A 17,297-nucleotide genomic window follows, 5' to 3' on the forward strand; every position below is an offset into this window, starting at 1 on the left:
GTTACAGTTGCCTAAAGTACTCAGATAAGCCCACCCAGTGTTTCACTGCAGCTTATTGTAACCCTTCCAGGGATCCAAATTGAGGCAAATCAAGGACAAGCCTCTACCTCCTGTGATGGTGGTGGGGGAACACTATGAGATAAAAAGGATACTGGACTCAAGATAGTTTAAGGGGAAATTACAGTATTTAGTGCAGTGGAAAGGATACCCCTAAAATGATGCAAAGTGGGTAGGTGCCCAAAATGTTAGCGCAGACAAGTTAGTGGAAAAGTTCCATGCAAAATACCCCAAAGGAATTAGTGAAGGCTAAGACCTAGAGTCCGGAACGACTAGCACATATGTGTGAGGGGAACCTTTATCATTAAGACCACCTAAGCAACAATAATTAATCTGTGTTTAATATTTTCCAGGTGCCCTTTTCCTTCAAGGGATCCGCATGTCAAGATTGAAGCACTTTGCTTCTTTCAAACCTAATGCTTTTCAACTTGCCAATGAACTAGGGGGTGGGACCATTCTCCTAACAAAAGACTGTCTCATAATTGGGCAATGTGATCAACTAGGGGTGGGGAGAAGGAGAACGTTTGTTTAACTGGGCAAGCATTTGCCTGGGAAAACAGCTGGTTTCATTTCTTCAGTACCAACATGGTGTATCCAATAAAATTTTACTTTGGAGAATTCAATTCTCCCGAAAGTGTTTCCTTTTTTTGGGTTTACTAACTGGACAGTTGACATTTGATTTGCATTCTAATCGGAGTGTTCTCTGCAGTTATCATTATCTTTCATTTCTTGATGTTAAGGTGTAGTCCAAATTTTTCTCTTTCATTGTTGACTCTCAGGATTAACCACTCCAGATCTTCCTTGCTTTCTGCAAGCAATGTTGTATCATCTGCATATCAGAGATGGTTTGATATTCCTACTGCTAATTTTAGCCCCTATGGTAGATTGCTGCAAATATCCATTTCTCTTAACTATTCCTGGGTACATGTCGAATAGTATAAATGATAAGATGCAACCCTGCTGAGTGCCTTTTTAATTCTGTACCATTTTGTTTCTCCAGATTCCATCCTTACAGTGGCTGCCTGATCAGAGTACAATGATTGAATGAGCTGGATGTGGGGTGGTAATATTCCCAGTTCTTTGAGGCAATTCCAGAGTTTATCATGGTCAACACAGTTGAAGGCTTTGTATAGTCAATGAAGCACACGTACAGATCTTGATCTTAACCATACCATATTTATATTCAGCTGCTGAAAAATAGTATCTGGTATATGGGTCAAATTACCCAATTCAGAAAATTCTCTCTCTTCCATATCAAAAACTACTAGAATTTCCAGTGGAATCCTGCCTAACTCGACAAAGAAATGAAAACTAACTGGATGATCACTAAAACTCAGTACTAATGATTGCAAAGGAAGTGATTGATGATTGCTCTTCAGTTCCTATGGTATCTTTGCAATTATCTATATTCACAAGAATGCCCTTATCACAGAAGGCCATTTGCAGCTTGGAATGCTGACTTATTTAAATCTGCATACACAGCATCAAGAAAGCAACTTTTCATACTGTCAGATCTGCTCCAATCTGTTCCCTTAGGAAAGACCCTCGACTACACTAGTTAAAGCAGAGGGTTCTTTTTGGTGTAGGCTGCAGTAAAGTCTAGCTCTGAATTTTCTTGCACTTACAAGATACAGAAAGGTTTGGCTACAACCCATCCCTCCCTCCATGACCAGTATGTTTCAAGCTAATTGGAGTTTGCCAAAATGCTTTGAGAATGCTGTTTGGGGGTAATCCATATATTTTCTCAGGATAGTTGGCCTTGGGATGCTAGCACAAACTAGACCCAGGCTGCTCGGTCTTTATCACTTATTCTCCCCTATTTCCCATCATCTACATATAGAGCTTTATTGCCCTTCCATCCTGCCCCCCCAAGCCTTTGATGGCAGGATGCCTGAGAGGTGCCAAGCTGAACCAGGCAGAGCTGACATTCTGCCCCTCTTAACAGAGATGTTAGTTCTGCAAAAGAAAAAAAGAAGGGCGGGAGAGACACACAGAGTTTCTTAACAGCTTAATGGGGTTTATCTGGATATTTTTAAAAGCAGTTTGGAAGCCTTAATATGTTGGGAATTGGCCAGTGGTAGAACTGAAATAATTTAACAACCGGTTCACCCAGGGTCAGGTTGGACATTGTGGGAGGAGGGGCCTGCTGCCCATGTGGGACGAGCCTCCCAAGACGGCCAACTTGACCCTGGGCAAACCGGTTGTTAAATTACTCCCCTGCTATCAGAGGATCCTGGGCGCTGTGCTGCAATAAAGAAACGGGAAATGGAGTGGCTGGCACACAGGAAGGAGGAACATGGAGAAGTGGGAAAGTGGCCTCCTCCTTCTCTTGCACCAGCTGGTCCATTTCCCGTTTCTCCATTGTAGCACAATGCCATGGAGCTTGCACCACCCATCACCACCCAGATGCCCTCGCTTTCTCCAAGCATTTCTTTGCCTACCTGATTTTCAGCTCCATTGTGTTTCTCCGCAGCATTTCTCGATGTTGTGTGCAGGAAAACAAGTTTGTAGGACTAAAAAAAAAGTTCAATCACTTTCAACTTTGTGAGAGCTTTTTTTTTCTGCTAGAAGTTGGAATTGATTGATTGAACTTTTTTTTTTTAGTCCCACAAACTTTTGCACACAATGCCGAGAAATGCGATGGAGAAATGTAAGAGCTGGAAATCATGTTAGCAAAACAATGCTTGGGGGAAGTGAGGGCATCTGGGCACCAGGTCCTGAAAAAGGCCCGTGTCTCTCCAACAGCCGCCCACGCCCGGCAGAGGGAAGGCTGGCATCTACCAGTATTTTAACATGGTGGCATATCTATTATACATGCATGCGCGGCTCAGGTTTCTAACAAATCACTTTCCAGAAACTTTTGTCTGATGCATTTCTCCTCTAAGTTCAAGTTGCAATAACGAAGCGTTTTTCCCTATGCATCTCAAGCCCACTTCTGTTGCAATGACCATTAAGTTCCTCTCAAAGGAGATTTGTACTTCTAAGTGTGCTGGTGGATTTGAGCCTTGCTGAATTTGAGGCTGAGAGTGAGCAGGACCAAGAGAGTGAGGGGGGGAGCCTCGAAATTCACACAACCGCCTCACTGACTTTTGCCCAGGAGCTTCCTCTTGTTCTCCAGAAGCTTCTGCTCAAATCCTCAATCCTGTGTAATCTATTGCTCTCTTCTCGCTCTTTCCGTGTGTGTGTGTGTGTGTGTGTGTGTCTCTGCACCTTCTCCACATGACTTCCCTCCCAAATCTGTCTCAGCTTGGGTCCGCCTTTTAATCCCACTCTTTTGCCTACCCACCACTCATCTGGCTCCCTCTATTTTCCCAGTGGGAAAAGGTTCTCTTTTCCTTTTGCCTGGGTCCTCTGAATCAGCTGCACAGATTCACTCTTCAGTCGTCCCCTCTCCAAGTTCAAGGAAGGTGGCTGCCTTTCGCTTCTCCTCCAACCCGTTTTTCACTTCCCCATCTCTCCTACACTGGAAGTTGAATGAAAACCAGACGTGTTCCAGAAAACACAGATTCATCATAATTGGTTTGTCAAACTCAATAAAAAAGTAGCTACCGGTTCTGCTGTACTGGTGTGAACTGACTGAATCCCACCACTGGAATTGGCCCATTCCATTTCTGAGGAGGGAGTCTTCCCAAGCTATCAAGTACTGGGTTTTTTCCCCAATGCATAGGACAATCCAAAATGTCATTGACTTCAAAGTGCTGTTCTTCCTTGATCATAATGGAGTTGGGAGGTGGTTGCAATTCGAGACAAAGGGAAGATGCGATTTCTGGTTCCAATAGACTTCAATGAAAATCAGGTGTACCTGTTTGAGCGTTTTTGGCAGCTCAAGTTCTACAGTTAATAATCCTTTTAATCGGGAAAAGTCCAACATATTTTTGCCCCAACTTTTGGATGGTTGTCTAGATCGTAGGAATTTGTTAGATAGACCTTGTCTCCCATCTTAAAGTCTTCTGGCTTAATGCGCTTTTTAGCAGTCTGTTTTTGTATGCTTCCCTAGCTTCATTAAAAACTTTTCTCACCACTGGCCAGGTGTTCTGTAATTGGCAATTAAATCCTTCAGTAATGCAGTCAACAGAATGACCTGAGGTAATTCAGTGATAGATACAAAGTCTTGTCCTATGGCCACTTGGAGTGAACCTGGTTCTACTGTGTACTGGTTGTCTACAACCTCCACAAAAGGGAGGAGATCCATCCAATTGTCTTGTTGATAATTAATAACATTTGAAGTACTCCTCCATGACACCATTTGCACATTCACTGGAACCATTAGTGGCTGGATGATGCAAGGAACTGAGGCCAAGCGATCCCCAGAAATTCCTGCCAAAACTGCAAAGTGAATTGGGCTCTATGATCTGAGATTATTCTTTCTGAAGCACCATGCAGCCAGTAGATGTGCTACATGAATAGTTTAGCTAAAGTGTGCATGAAGGGGATTTTTTGATAGGGTATAAAATGCACTTGCTTGGAAAATAAATTGGTTATCACCCAAATCAATGTATTATCTGATTTTTTGGACAGTTCTACTATAAAGTCCATTGATAGCTCTTTCCATGGGGTTTAGCTTCTGCTACTAGCTGGAGAAGACTGGGTGTTTTCCCTTATCGCCTTTTGGCAGAGGCACAGATGTGGCAGCTAGCCACATAGCTCTCTATGTCCTTCTTCAGTGATGGCAACCAAAATTGTCACTTGATTAGGTGCAGGATTTTTTTTAATAGTTTTATTTATAGTTTTTTTAAACATCCATAAATGCTTGGTGAACAGTGTATTGTCTGGGTCAATACATTTTAAACACAGTACAATAATATTATTGAGATATGCATAATCATAACCTTTCAACTTCTAACATTTGTGTATACATGATAATTATGTGTTCTGTTATGTAACAGTGTAAAGGTAAAGGTTCCCCTCGCACATACGTGCTAGTTGTTCCCAACTCTAGGGGGCGGTGCTCATCTCCGTTTCAAAGCCAAAGAGCCAGCGCTGTCCAAAGATGTTTCCATGGTCATGTGGCCGGCATGACTTAACGCCAAAGGCACACGGAACACTGTTACCTTCCCACCTAAGGTGGTCCCTATTTTTCTACTTGCATTTTTTACATGCTTTCAAACTGCTAGGTTAGCAGAAGCTGGGACAAGTAACGGGAGCTCACCCCGTTACGCAGCACTAGGGATTCGAACCGCTGAATTGCCGACCTTTTGATCAACAAGCTCAGCATCTTAACCACTAAGCCATCGCATCCCTATATATCAGTATACATAATACTATTTTCCCAGTTTCTACTTTCTACCTCTTTTTTCTACCTCTTAATAAGATAGCCACACTATTATCTCTATCCATCATCTCTTGCCCTTTTTAGAATTTCAATTCTTATTGACTTTTTGGTAAATCTTTCATGCTTTTCCCTTGGGAACTTGTAATTCTTACATCACATTTATTTAATCTGCCACAACACCTATCTCTGCTGGATCTCTAGAGTACCCATCCATAGTTCTTTCATCATTTTAAAGAGAACTTTCTTTTTATTCTCTTCTATGTTTTGAATTCTTACAGCAGTGATGGCGAATCTTTTTGGCACTGAGTGCCAAAAAGGGAGTGCACATGCATGCACGTATGCATGGTACCAAGTGCTAAAAAGGGAGCACTTTGCACGCATGCTCATCATGGCCACAACCAGGAAGAGGAGTTGCCCAGGGGGCATGCATACACCAGATAAGGTAGTTCCGGTAAGCAAGTCTTCCAGTTATTGCCACGCATGCGCACATACTGATCAGCTGGCCGCCCACATGCTTACGGCGTACATGCTTACACACGTGTGTCCGGCCAGATGCTCCCTGCCCAAGGAGGAATCCGCAGTTCTGCATTGGAGGCTGGAAGTGTTTATCTCGGACTTTTGAGATGGGAGGGCCCAGAACAAGGGGCAGCACCAATGAGAATTCACCATGAACATCATCGGTCTCCAGGCAGAGTGCTTTGGGACTTCACCTGAAGGAGGAGAGACAAGTTCTGCAGAGAGAGAGAAGTGGCAAAAGTGGGAGGGGGGATCTTGGCCTGAATAACCAACTTGGGCTTCTCTGTGCGGAACTCTTTCCTCCACTAGGGGAAGTCAAGGGAGACTCTGCCCGGAGACTGATGATACCACAGAATGGAGAACTCCCATTGGTTCTCCTTCTTTCTGGACACTCCCAATTCCAAAGTTTGAGGAAGCCCCATTCCCGGCTCACAGACCAGCTCTTCCGGTTTCCGGGACTGCTGCATGTACAAAGGCCAGCTGATCATCATGTGTGCATGTATGCCAGAAACCCGGAAGAGGAACGGGCAACACCGCGTATGCTAGGTAACATGACTCCACATGCTACTTTGGGCACGTGTGCCATAGGTTTGCCATCACGGTCTTAGAGGATAATGTATCTGTTCCGTTTTGAAAATTATTACTATTTCTTCCATATCTATGATCTTTGAATTTATCTCCTCTATTCGTTCCTCACCTCCTTCTGGTTTCTCCTCTATTTTCTGAATTTTTTATTCATCTTTTATTATCATTTTCTGGGGGTTTTCTAGTCTCTCATCTGTATCCTGCATCAATTCCATCATCTCCCTATGTTTCCTTTTCATATCTTCCTGAATACATTGAAACATCAATAATATTTCTTTATAAACCATATTTGTTTTCCCTGCTGGAACATTTTGTAATAATTTAATGGGCTAATAGTTGCTCAATATTCCACCAAGATTCCAATATCCCAGTTGCCCAAAAACATCAAAAACACCAACATTAATAAAATTTACACTGTCCCGCAATTGTTTCTCAAAATCCGCTAAATTTACAATTCTTAAAATTTTACAATTTGCACCCTCTAAATTTTACAAATTTTTAAGTCTTGTTTAATTTTTCTTCTCTCTTCTGTCCTTTTCACCTCATAAACAAAGCAAAGTTAGAATAGCTGACTGCCCCAAAAAAATTCAAGGAAAAAGTAAAAACAAAAACAAAATTCCTTTTTCTTTGTGCAATTTCTTCCAATAATCAAACAATGTTATCCGCAAATTAAGTCACTTTCACACTACTATAAGTTCCAGTCTGGGTTTTCTATATTTTAAAATTTCATAGTCTTCCATTATGTTTGTTTCACTTTTGGGTCTATAATCTTTCTCCCTGTGTTAATTTGCTGCTTTCTTAGCGTTTTGGAGTGTCTTTTTTTTAAAAAAAAACTTCTTTGGGTTTAGATCTCTAGTATAGAAGTTGAGTCATCTCGCCCAATTTCAATCCTCTGTCCACAATCTGCTCCAGCTCATAATCTTCTTGTCTTGGTTCTGCTAGTCTTGCCATATCCGTCTTGCTGCAACACCAACCGGTGAATTTAGGTGCAGGATTTTTATGAAGCCAAAATGCCCTGCCATTTTTGAATCATGGCTTTTTTGTAGAACCATTAATTGTTGGCTTTGTGGGACTTATAATTTAGTTCCCACCCAAGCTAGACCATCTTGCACTGTACATTCCCCCTTATGTATTTGGAACCACTTATTCTCCTCCAAAGCTGCCTTTAGGGCGCCCTTCAAATCATTGGCTAGTTGGATATTCATTTTGGCATGTGCCAGATGGTGACTGGGGCCACCAGTTGCCTGGAGGGCATAACTGGCTTAATTACCTCCAGCTTTGAACTATTGTATTGTGGCAGCTTGGATAAAGCATCTGTTAGAAACTATTCTATTGTGGCAGCTTGGATAAAGCATTTGCAAGATATTGTAATGTTGAGTTGAATCGATTAAAGTACCAGGCTCACTGGGCCTGTTTGGGCGATAGTCTCTGGGGTGATGGCGGTGTTTAAGGCTTCTAAGCTTTTATGGCCAATCTATGGGATTTTCCACTTCTAGAAAATACCTCCAAGTTAGGAGCACCCAGCATACTGCATAGGCTTCCTTCTCCCAAGCTGCCCATCTCCGCTACATCTCATTTAGCTTTTTAGAAATGTAGGTGCATGGCTGTAGGACCCCTTGCTCATTTTCCTGCAGAAACACTGTACCCACTGTGAAATCACGGGCATCAGGCTGAATGACAAAGTCTGGGTGTCTGGGTGTTTCAGCACTAGCTTCTCTGCAAATAGGTGCTTAAGCTTTTTGAATGCAGCCTCGCACTCCATAGTCCATTTAAGTGGCTGGCTGGGTTTGGGATTTCCCTCCCCTTTTGTCTTTAGAAGATTAGCTATCTGGGCAAACAAGGGAATGAATTGGGGGTAAAAGTTTGCAAATCCCAGGAAACTTTGTAGTTGCTTCTGGGTGCCGGGAGGAGCACAGTCTAGTCTAGCACTGCCTGCACCTTTTCAGGGTCCATCTCTCCCCACGTGGAAAATGCAGTAGCCCAGATAGTCAATTTTACTCTGGTAGAATTCACATTTGTACAGCTTGGTATACAGTTTGGCCACTCAAAGTTTCTTGAGGATACCTCTGCCTAGTTTTACATGTTCTGCCATGATCTCAGTACAGATTAAAATGTCACCACATAAACTAACACTCCCTTGTACAGGTGTTCATGCAACACTTGGTTTATTAGCTGCATAACACAGCAGGGGCCCCTTGCAGTCCATGGTTGCCCCATCGCTTGCCGTGGCTGGTTAGCGGGATGTGCCATCTGGGTTAGGGCTTCCCACGCTTTAGAGGTTACTGAAAGTCCCCCTCAGGAACTTTATGGCTTGCTCCAGGATTAGCCCTCTTGCTCCAACTCGCCTGTGCTCGATTCTTCCTCTAGTTCCTCCAGCTCCACTTGCCGGCAGCTGCCATAACCCCCACAGGTGAATGTCACTCCCATGGGTTTCTCTGTCCACTCTTCCTTTTTTCTGACCCACTAAGGAAGGGGTCTTGATGGGTCATCCTCTCCCAGCCACTGGACAGATCCAGCTGGATAGATCCAGCCCTCCAGGAGGGGTTTTTGAGGATGCTTCTCTCTAGGCTTCAGTTTCTTCCTGGTCACTCCTTTGAGCTGACATCGTTTGCATGGTCCCTATGGTAAAGGGTTGACCACAACTGCAGAGCTAGCCTAATGTCAGTCTGCTGCAATTTGATCCCTTAGGAAAAAAAGACCCATAACTCCATTTGGTTAAAGCAAAGCGTTCTTTTACTTTAGGTGTCAGCTGCAGTAAAGTGAGGCTAACTCTGAATTTTCCTATGCTCACAAGATAAAGAAAGGTTTGCCCACAGCCCATCCCTCCCCCCATGACCAGTCTGTTTCCAGCCAATATGTTTTGAGAATGCTGAGATGTTTGGAGTAATCTACATGTTTTCTCAGGGTGCCTGGATCTGCGCTGCTCCGGTATTTATCACCTGTCATTCCCTCCTCTCTATCCATCATGTACACACACAGCTTTATTGCCCTTCCATCCTACACCACCACCCCATTTCAGCCTTTGATGGCAGGATGCCTGTGAGGTGTCAAGCCTTACCTCACCCATACTCATACTTTGCAGGGCCTCTCAGCCAACAGAGTGAAGACAGATAGAAGAAAATAGGATTACCTCAGAGGGATCATGAACCCACTGGCCATCCACAAAGAACTTGTACTGATGTTCACCTTCAGGAAGATCCAGAATAGCAACAAAGTCATTATGGCTGAAAAAAGAGAGTAATCCACAGTGAGAAATGCAGCACATATATACATGTAAGAAAGTGGCCTGTCTTGACTCTTTTATCTGGCTTGTATAAAATCAGCAAGACAGATTCAGCCATAGACAAACTCAGCCAAAGGAAAAGATGAAGATCGGTTTAAGCAGCTTCAACTGTTTCAAAAATAATATGCACAGCTACTTCATGAAAGTTTTCATGAGGAGACCTACCGAATTGGTGAAAATGGAAATATCCACTTTCTAAACTGTGAGGCAATTATGCAATGGAGCATCTACCTCCTGAAGTTATAGGTACTTTCAAGAAAAGTTTGGGTGGCCTTTTTCCAAGATGAATGAGGATTCCTGCAATGGGCAGGCAGTTGGATTAGATGATCTCAAAGATTCCCTCTAATCCTATGGAAGTGATTTAACAGGGCTGCTCAAAAAATAATCTGTAATCAAATAATTCCTTTAGAATGAGTTGTGAGCAGGTCAGAGAGAGTCTGGCCATCCTGGATAAGGATTGGAAGGGAGGTGTAGATGAGACTCAAAGCTGCCCCCTCACCTAGGGATGCTCTAATAACCTGTTTAGCCAATGGCACTGCACTGACCTAGAAATCTCTCAGATGGCCAACTGCAAGAAGTTCGTCTTAACCATCTGAACTCATCTTCAACCAGAATGAAGCATGTCTACACACTCCTAATCTAAATGGGAGGACTAACATATCCATCACAGAACTTTCTGCCTCATTTCCAATGACTTCTCATACTTGTACCACTTTCTCTACTAGTATTAAATGGAGAATTCAATAGATTTGGGAGCAGGGGGACAGAGATTTTCAGAAGACCAGCATTCATTCTTAATTGCTAAACCTTTACACTTCAGACTTGCTTTTTTAAACTAGACTCTCACTTTGTCAACATTTCAAAAATAGGATTCTTCAGGGCAATAGCCTAGTATCATCTTGCAACACAAATGGCAATGTAAGTTCTGGCGCCCCAAAAGAAATACTAAGCCAAAGATGATGTTCATCGGTTTCTCCTTTTAGGAGTCATGCCATATTTTTTATTTCTTCATAAAGCAGCATCTTTTTAAAAAGAAAAATAGTCACATAAGAAAGATCGTAAGTTTTATGGTAAGTTTCAAATGTTATTGCTTAATAAAAATGATAAATAATTTGAAACTTGGTGTCCATGTTTCCTTAATTGGGTACTCCCCGTGTCAACTTGAAACTGAAGCACACAAGAATGGCACAAGTGCAATAAGGTAACAAGTACTGATTTGGATGTTGAAATATTCAGAGAGACATTTCATTTGCTAATTGTTCATGGATATTATTCAAGCTAGTTAATGAAAGCAATTTCCCACTCATTTAGTGAAGCTTGAAAGAGCAGTCAAATCACTGCAACATCTATCACTGTTACGCTGGATTCTCTATTTAATTCTGAATCTAGAATGCTGTCAAACTACCAATGTATACAGAGGCATTCCATTTTTTAGAAGGAATCTGGTGAATATTCCCTTTGCTTCTGGAATAGCAATAGCACTTAGACTTATATACTACTTCACAGTGCTTTATAGTACTCTCTAAGCGATAAACAGACTCAGCATATTGCCCCCAACAATCTGGGTCCTCATTTTACTGACCTCGGAAGGATGGAAGGCTGAGTCAACCTTAACCCAGTAAGAGTCTGGGAAGACTCTCAATTTCTGGCTGTAAAGATTTGCTCTTGGGGACACTAAAATGTTTGAAAGGGGGAAAAATGAAAAAACTAGTTAGTCTATGGGGATAAAATCTGACAAAACGTTCAATACTTTTCACATAGCATTAGTTTTAGAGCCTAAAAGTTAAGCTGGAACTTACATGTACACTATCTATGTACTGCTACATTGTAAGAAGCCCAAAGTCAGCCTTATAGACAACATAAAAAATTAATAAATGAAATGGAATGGAATGGAATGGAATGGAAGAGACAAGCCGGAGTGAGGATACTGAGTTCCTTTTTATTTATTTATTTATTTATTAAATTTTTATACCGCCCTTCTCCCGAAGGACTCAGGGCGGTGTACAGCCAACGATAAAACAAAATATATACAATTAAAACAACATTTAAAACATAGCAAATTATAAAGGCTGGTAAATTAAAATTTAGATTTTAAAATTTTAAAATATTAATAAACCCCAAATTTAAAATTCAACACTATTATGCCAGTCCCGCTTGAATAAATAGGTGTGTTTTAAGCTCACAACGGAAGGTCCGAAGATCAGGCACTTGACGTAGGCCAGGGGGAAGTTCATTCCAGAGCGTCGCTGCCTCCACAGAGAAGGCCCTACTTCTGGGGGCCGCCAGCCGACACTGTTTGGCGGACGGCACCCTGAGGAGACCCTCTCTGTGAGAGCGTACGGGTCGCTGGGAGGCAAAGGATAACAGCAGGCGGTCCCGTAAGTACCCGGGTCCTAAGCCATGGAGCGCTTTAAAGGTGGTAACCAAAATCTTGAAGCGCACCCGAAAAACCACAGGAAGCCAGTACAGACTACGGAGTACTGATGTTACGTGGGAGCCACGAGCGGCTCCCGTTACTACTCGCGCAGCCGCATTCTGGACTAACTGTAGCCTCCGGGTGCACCTCAAGGGCAGCCCCATGTAGAGAGCGTTGCAGTAATCCAACCTAGACGTAACCAGAGTGTGAGTGACCGTGCATAAGGCATCCCGGTCAAGGAAGGGACGCAGCTGGCGGACCAAGCGAACTTGGTAAAAAGCCCTCCTGGAGACGGCCGCCAGATGTTCATCAAAGGACAGCCGTCCATCCAGGAGGACGCCCAAGTTGCGAACCACCTCCTTTGGGGCCACTAACTCGCCCCCAACAGTCAGCTGCGGATGCAGCTGACTGTACCGGGATGCCGGCATCCACAGCCACTCCGTCTTGGAGGGACTGAGCTTGAGTCTGTTTCTCCCGATCCAGACCCGTACAGCCTCCAAACACCGGGACAGCACTTCGACCGCTTCGTTGGGGTGGTCCGGGGTGGAAAAGTACAGCTGAGTATCATCAGCGTACAGATGATAACTCACCCCGAAACCACTGATGACCTCGCCCAGTGGCTTCATATAGATGTTGAACAGGGTAGGCGAGAGAATCGACCCCTGGGGCACCCCACAAGTGAGGCGCCTCGAGGACGACCTCTGCCCCCCTGTCAACACTGTCTGCGACCGGTCAGAGAGATAGGAGGAGAACCACCGATAAACGGTGCCCCCCACTCCCAATCCCTCCAACCGGCGCAGCAGGATACCATGGTCGATGGTATCAAAAGCCGCTGAGAGATCTAATAGGACCAAGGCAGAGGAACAACCCCTGTCCCTGGCCCTCCAGAGGTCATCCACCAACGCGACCAAAGCCGTCTCCGTGCTATAACTGGGTCGGAAGCCAGGTGCCGGGGGAGCTGCCATGCAACCACACTCTCTACAACCTTCGCCACAAAGCGAAGGTTGGAGACTGGACGATAGTTTCCCAAAATAGCTGGGTCCAGGGAAGGCTTCTTGAGGAGAGGTCTCACCACCGCCTCTTTCAAGGCGGCGGGGAAAACCCCCTCCACCAAAGAAGCATTATAAACCCCTGGAGCCAGCCTCGTGTCACTTCCTGAGCAGCCAGCACTAACCAGGAAGGATACGGGTCCAGTAAACATGTAGTTGCATGTAACCTCCCCAGCAACCTGTCCACGTCCTCGAGAGCCACAGAATCAAACTCATCCCAAATAACCTCAACAAGACGCGACTCTGTCATCTCGGTCGGATCATCGCAATCTTGGTCCAAACTATCCCGAAGTTGAACGATTTTATCGTATAGATAACCGTTAAACTCCTCAGCTCGTCCCTGTAAGGGGTCATCCCGTCCCCCTTGATGAAGAAGGGAACGGGTCACCCGAAACAAGGCGGCCGGGCGGTTATCTGCCAATGCAATGAGGGTGGAAACGTAGGAACATTTCGCCTCCCTCATTGCCACTAGGTAGGTCTTAGTAAAAGACCTCACTAGTGTCCGATCAGCCTCGGAACGGCTAGACCTCCAAGTACTCTCTAGGCGTCTTCTCCGGCGTTTCATCTCTCTCAGCTCCTCGGAAAACCAGGGAGCCAACTGAGATCTACGCCGGGTCAGAGGTGGACCTTTGTGGTGGATAATATAAGTTGTATTTGACTTCATGGAACCTAATACTGTCCTGTAAACCAATAGAGAACTATAGTATTTCCCCCTTCAACAAAATTACTCTTACCTTGACGTGACCTGAAGTTAAGATGAAATGGATTAAAACCTCATTTCAGCATTTTTGGGAAAAGAGATTGACATATAATTAATGTTCATTATTTGCTGATCCTTGGAACCCACAATGACTTAACAGTATAGAAGGTGATTCAAGCATATTTTTTCATATAGACATGTTTTTCATCCAGATCCAGAAAGCATGGATCTGCTCTCATTAAAAAATGTTCTTTTATACTGTTAGGAATCCTCCATTTCTGATATCTGATTCATTTCAGAATTTCTACATGAAAACAGCACATTTTAGTTGGGCTGAAGGTATTTAAAGCCAATGCTTCTTGCCCTATGTAGAATAGAGTTAAACAATGCTCCCCTTTCATAAATAATATTGAGTTAAGTTTTTTAAAAGAATCACATATCACCCTGTTTCACCTCTTAATGAGAGGAATCTTAGCACTCCAATTGTTGAAAGAGCCTGAGATGAAAACTTCTTTGCCTCCATCAGTCCAGCGGATGACTGTGGGACGAGCCTGCTGGGATGGTTTAACTGACTCATCCAAGTCATAGTGCCATGATACAAACTCTTTTTCTCCAGGAAGCTGCAGAAAGAGAGCAAAATTTATATCTTGTCCAAGTCTTCTTGAAAATTGAAACCTTATTTACTAGATTTAGGAATATTCAAGTGATGAGTGAGCACTTTTTGAAGTTATTTTAAGCATTATAAAGGAGAGTAATCTAGAGAATTATCTAAGGACCATAAAATGGTCAATTATGTCATAAATAATTATTATAATCAAATCTGTAACTCTGTATATCAGAACAAGTGCTAATGTTAGAAAACCATAAAAAGCTTCATCCATAAAAAGTATACCTTAGATTCATGGGTGCTGAAGATGTTGGGGTCATCAGTGCTGCCAACCATGATCTTGTGTGAATGATCTTTGGCATGGACGGCTCCCTCTGAGCGGTGAATCTTGGAACTGTGACGCTCACCTGACATCCTTTCACTTGTGGTGTTCCCCATGGCTCCATTGCAAGAAGGTAGCAACAGAAAAGAATTAGTATTTAGTATTAGTCTTTATTAGATTTTTATACCGCCCTTCTCCTGAAGGACTCAGGGCGGTTCACAGCCACTATAAAACAATGACAATTTACAGATAAAAACAGAAATTAAAAAACTTATTATATGTTGGCTAAAAATTAAAACATTTATACCATTAAAAACCCCTTAAAATTTGTATCGAATCTAAATTAAAATTCAAACCCTTTAAAATATTGAAGTTTAAAATTCCTAACCCAGTCCCGCGCGAATAAACAAATACGTCTTCAGCTCGCGGCGAAAGGTCCGAAGGTCAGGCAGTTGACGCAAGCCAGGGAGAAGTTTGTTCCAGAGGGTAGGAGCCCCCACAGAGAAGGACCTTCCCCTGGGGGCCGCCAGCCGACATTGCTTGGCGGACGGCACCCTGAGAAGTCCTTCTCTGTGTGAGTGTACGGGTCGGTGGTAGACGTTTGGTAGCAGTAGGCGGTCCCGTAAGTAACCTGGCCCTAAGCCATGGAGCGCTTTAAAGGTAGTAACCAAAACCTTAAAGTGCACCCAGAAGACCACAGGCAGCCAGTGCAGGAGAGGTGTTACATGGGAGCCGCGTGCGGCTCCCTCTATCACCTGCGCAGCCGCATTCTGAACTAACTGGAGCCTTCGAGTGCACTTCAAGGGGAGCCCCATGTAGAGAGCATTGCAATAATCCAAGCGTGAGTGACTGTGTATAGGGCATCCCGGTCAACTGGCGAACCAGGCGAACCTGGTAAAAAGCTCTCCTGGAGACGGTCGCCAAGTGTTCTTCAAAAGACAACCGTCCATCCAGGAGAACACCCAGATTGCGCACCCTCTCCATCGGGGCCAATGACTCGCCCCCAACAGTCAGCTGCGGATGCAGCTGACTGTACCGGGGTGCCGGCATCCACAGCCACTCCATCTTGGAGGGATTGAGCTTGAGCCTGTTTCTCCCCATCCAGACCCGTACGGCTTCCAGGCACCGGGACAGTACTTCGATAGCTTCGTTGGGGTGGCCTGGAGTGGAAAAGTACAGCTGTGTATCATCAGCGTACAGTTGGTACCTCACCCCAAAACCACTGATGATCTCACCCAGCGGCTTCATATAGATGTTGAACAGGAGAGGCGAGAGAATCGACCCCTGCGGCACCCCACAAGTGAGGCGTCTCGCGGTCGATCTCTGCTCCCCTGTCAACACCGTCTGCGACCGGTCAGAGAGATAGGAGGAGAACCACCAATAAACGGTGCCTCCCACTCCCAAACTCCCCAACCGGTGCAGCAAGATACCATGGTCGATGGTATCAAAAGCCGCTGAGAGATCTAATAGGACCAGGGCAGAGGAACAATCCTTGTCCCTGTCCCTCCAGAGATCATCCACCAACGCGACCAAAGCCGTCTCTGTACTATATCTGGGCCGGAAGCCGGACTGGAATGGGTTTAGATAGACAGCTTCATCCAGGTATTGGGGTAGCTGACATGCCACCACACTCTCTACAACCTTCGCAACAAAGCGAAGGTTGGAGACCGGACGATAATTTCCCAAAACAGCTGGGTCCAGGAAAGGCTTCTTGAGGAGGGGTCTCACCACCGCCTCTTTCAAGGCGGCAGGGAAAACCCCTTCCAACAAGGAAGCACTAATGATCCCCCGGAGCCAGCCTCGTGTCACCTCCTGTGTGGCCAGCACCAACCAGGAGGGGCACGGGTCCAGTAAACATGTGGTGGCATGCAACCTCCCCAACAACCTGTCCACTTAACAGGGCCAATTACAATTGTCATAGACATAATGTAGTCCTGTATTTCCAAAGAAGTCAGAAAGAAGTACTACATTTTCTTACAGGTGGTGGGGCAGACAATACGTTTCTTCAACCATGGGACAGAATGTGAATGCTTCCAGTGACGTCACCGCTCCTGCTGGGTGCTCTAACAGGGCGCTCTGTGTTAGAAGATCGTAAAAGTCAGTGAAACAGTATAAATCACTGTTCACTGACCTTAGCATACCCCTTGGGCAAAAGGGGGTGTGCAGAGCTGTGGGGGAGTGGTAGATCTCTCCAGGGGGTTTGCTCTTAAGAGCGAATTTTTCTGGATTTGAGATCCCACCCAACCTCACTGTACTCCAGCTTCAAATGCGCTCCTGTTTTTTCAGGAAAAGGGAGTAGGAGTCACTTCTGCTCAAAAGGACTTGTCAAATGGATTGATTTTCTAAGCAGACGGGGGATTTCACAAGCGTTCGATCTTTGAAGTAGAAACAGCACGCAAGTAACCTGACTTCCCCTTTTGAAATTTGAAACTTTTCTTTGTCTCTGCTTAATTGACTTTTAAAATGGCGTCTGAAAGCGAAAGTGAATTC

General features: G+C 44.4%; 1 protein-coding gene across 3 annotated transcripts in view; it reads right to left on the reverse strand.

The window, feature by feature from the left end:
- LOC131196385 (5'-AMP-activated protein kinase subunit beta-2) overlaps nt 1-17,297 on the reverse strand; it is a 69,251-nt gene that overhangs the window by 40,369 nt on the left and 11,585 nt on the right. For all 3 annotated transcript variants that reach the window (XM_058179161.1, XM_058179158.1, XM_058179157.1), the window contains 3 exons: nt 14,771-14,925; nt 14,332-14,498; nt 9,561-9,654 (listed from right to left, as the gene is read on the reverse strand). In XM_058179161.1, coding sequence (XP_058035144.1) covers nt 9,561-9,654; nt 14,332-14,498; nt 14,771-14,923 — 414 coding nt within the window. In that variant the 5' untranslated portion in view covers nt 14,924-14,925. The remainder of the gene's footprint in view (nt 1-9,560; nt 9,655-14,331; nt 14,499-14,770; nt 14,926-17,297) is intronic.

The sequence above is a fragment of the Ahaetulla prasina genome, chromosome 3 (assembly GCF_028640845.1).
Source record: "Ahaetulla prasina isolate Xishuangbanna chromosome 3, ASM2864084v1, whole genome shotgun sequence".
NCBI lineage: Eukaryota > Metazoa > Chordata > Lepidosauria > Squamata > Colubridae > Ahaetulla > Ahaetulla prasina.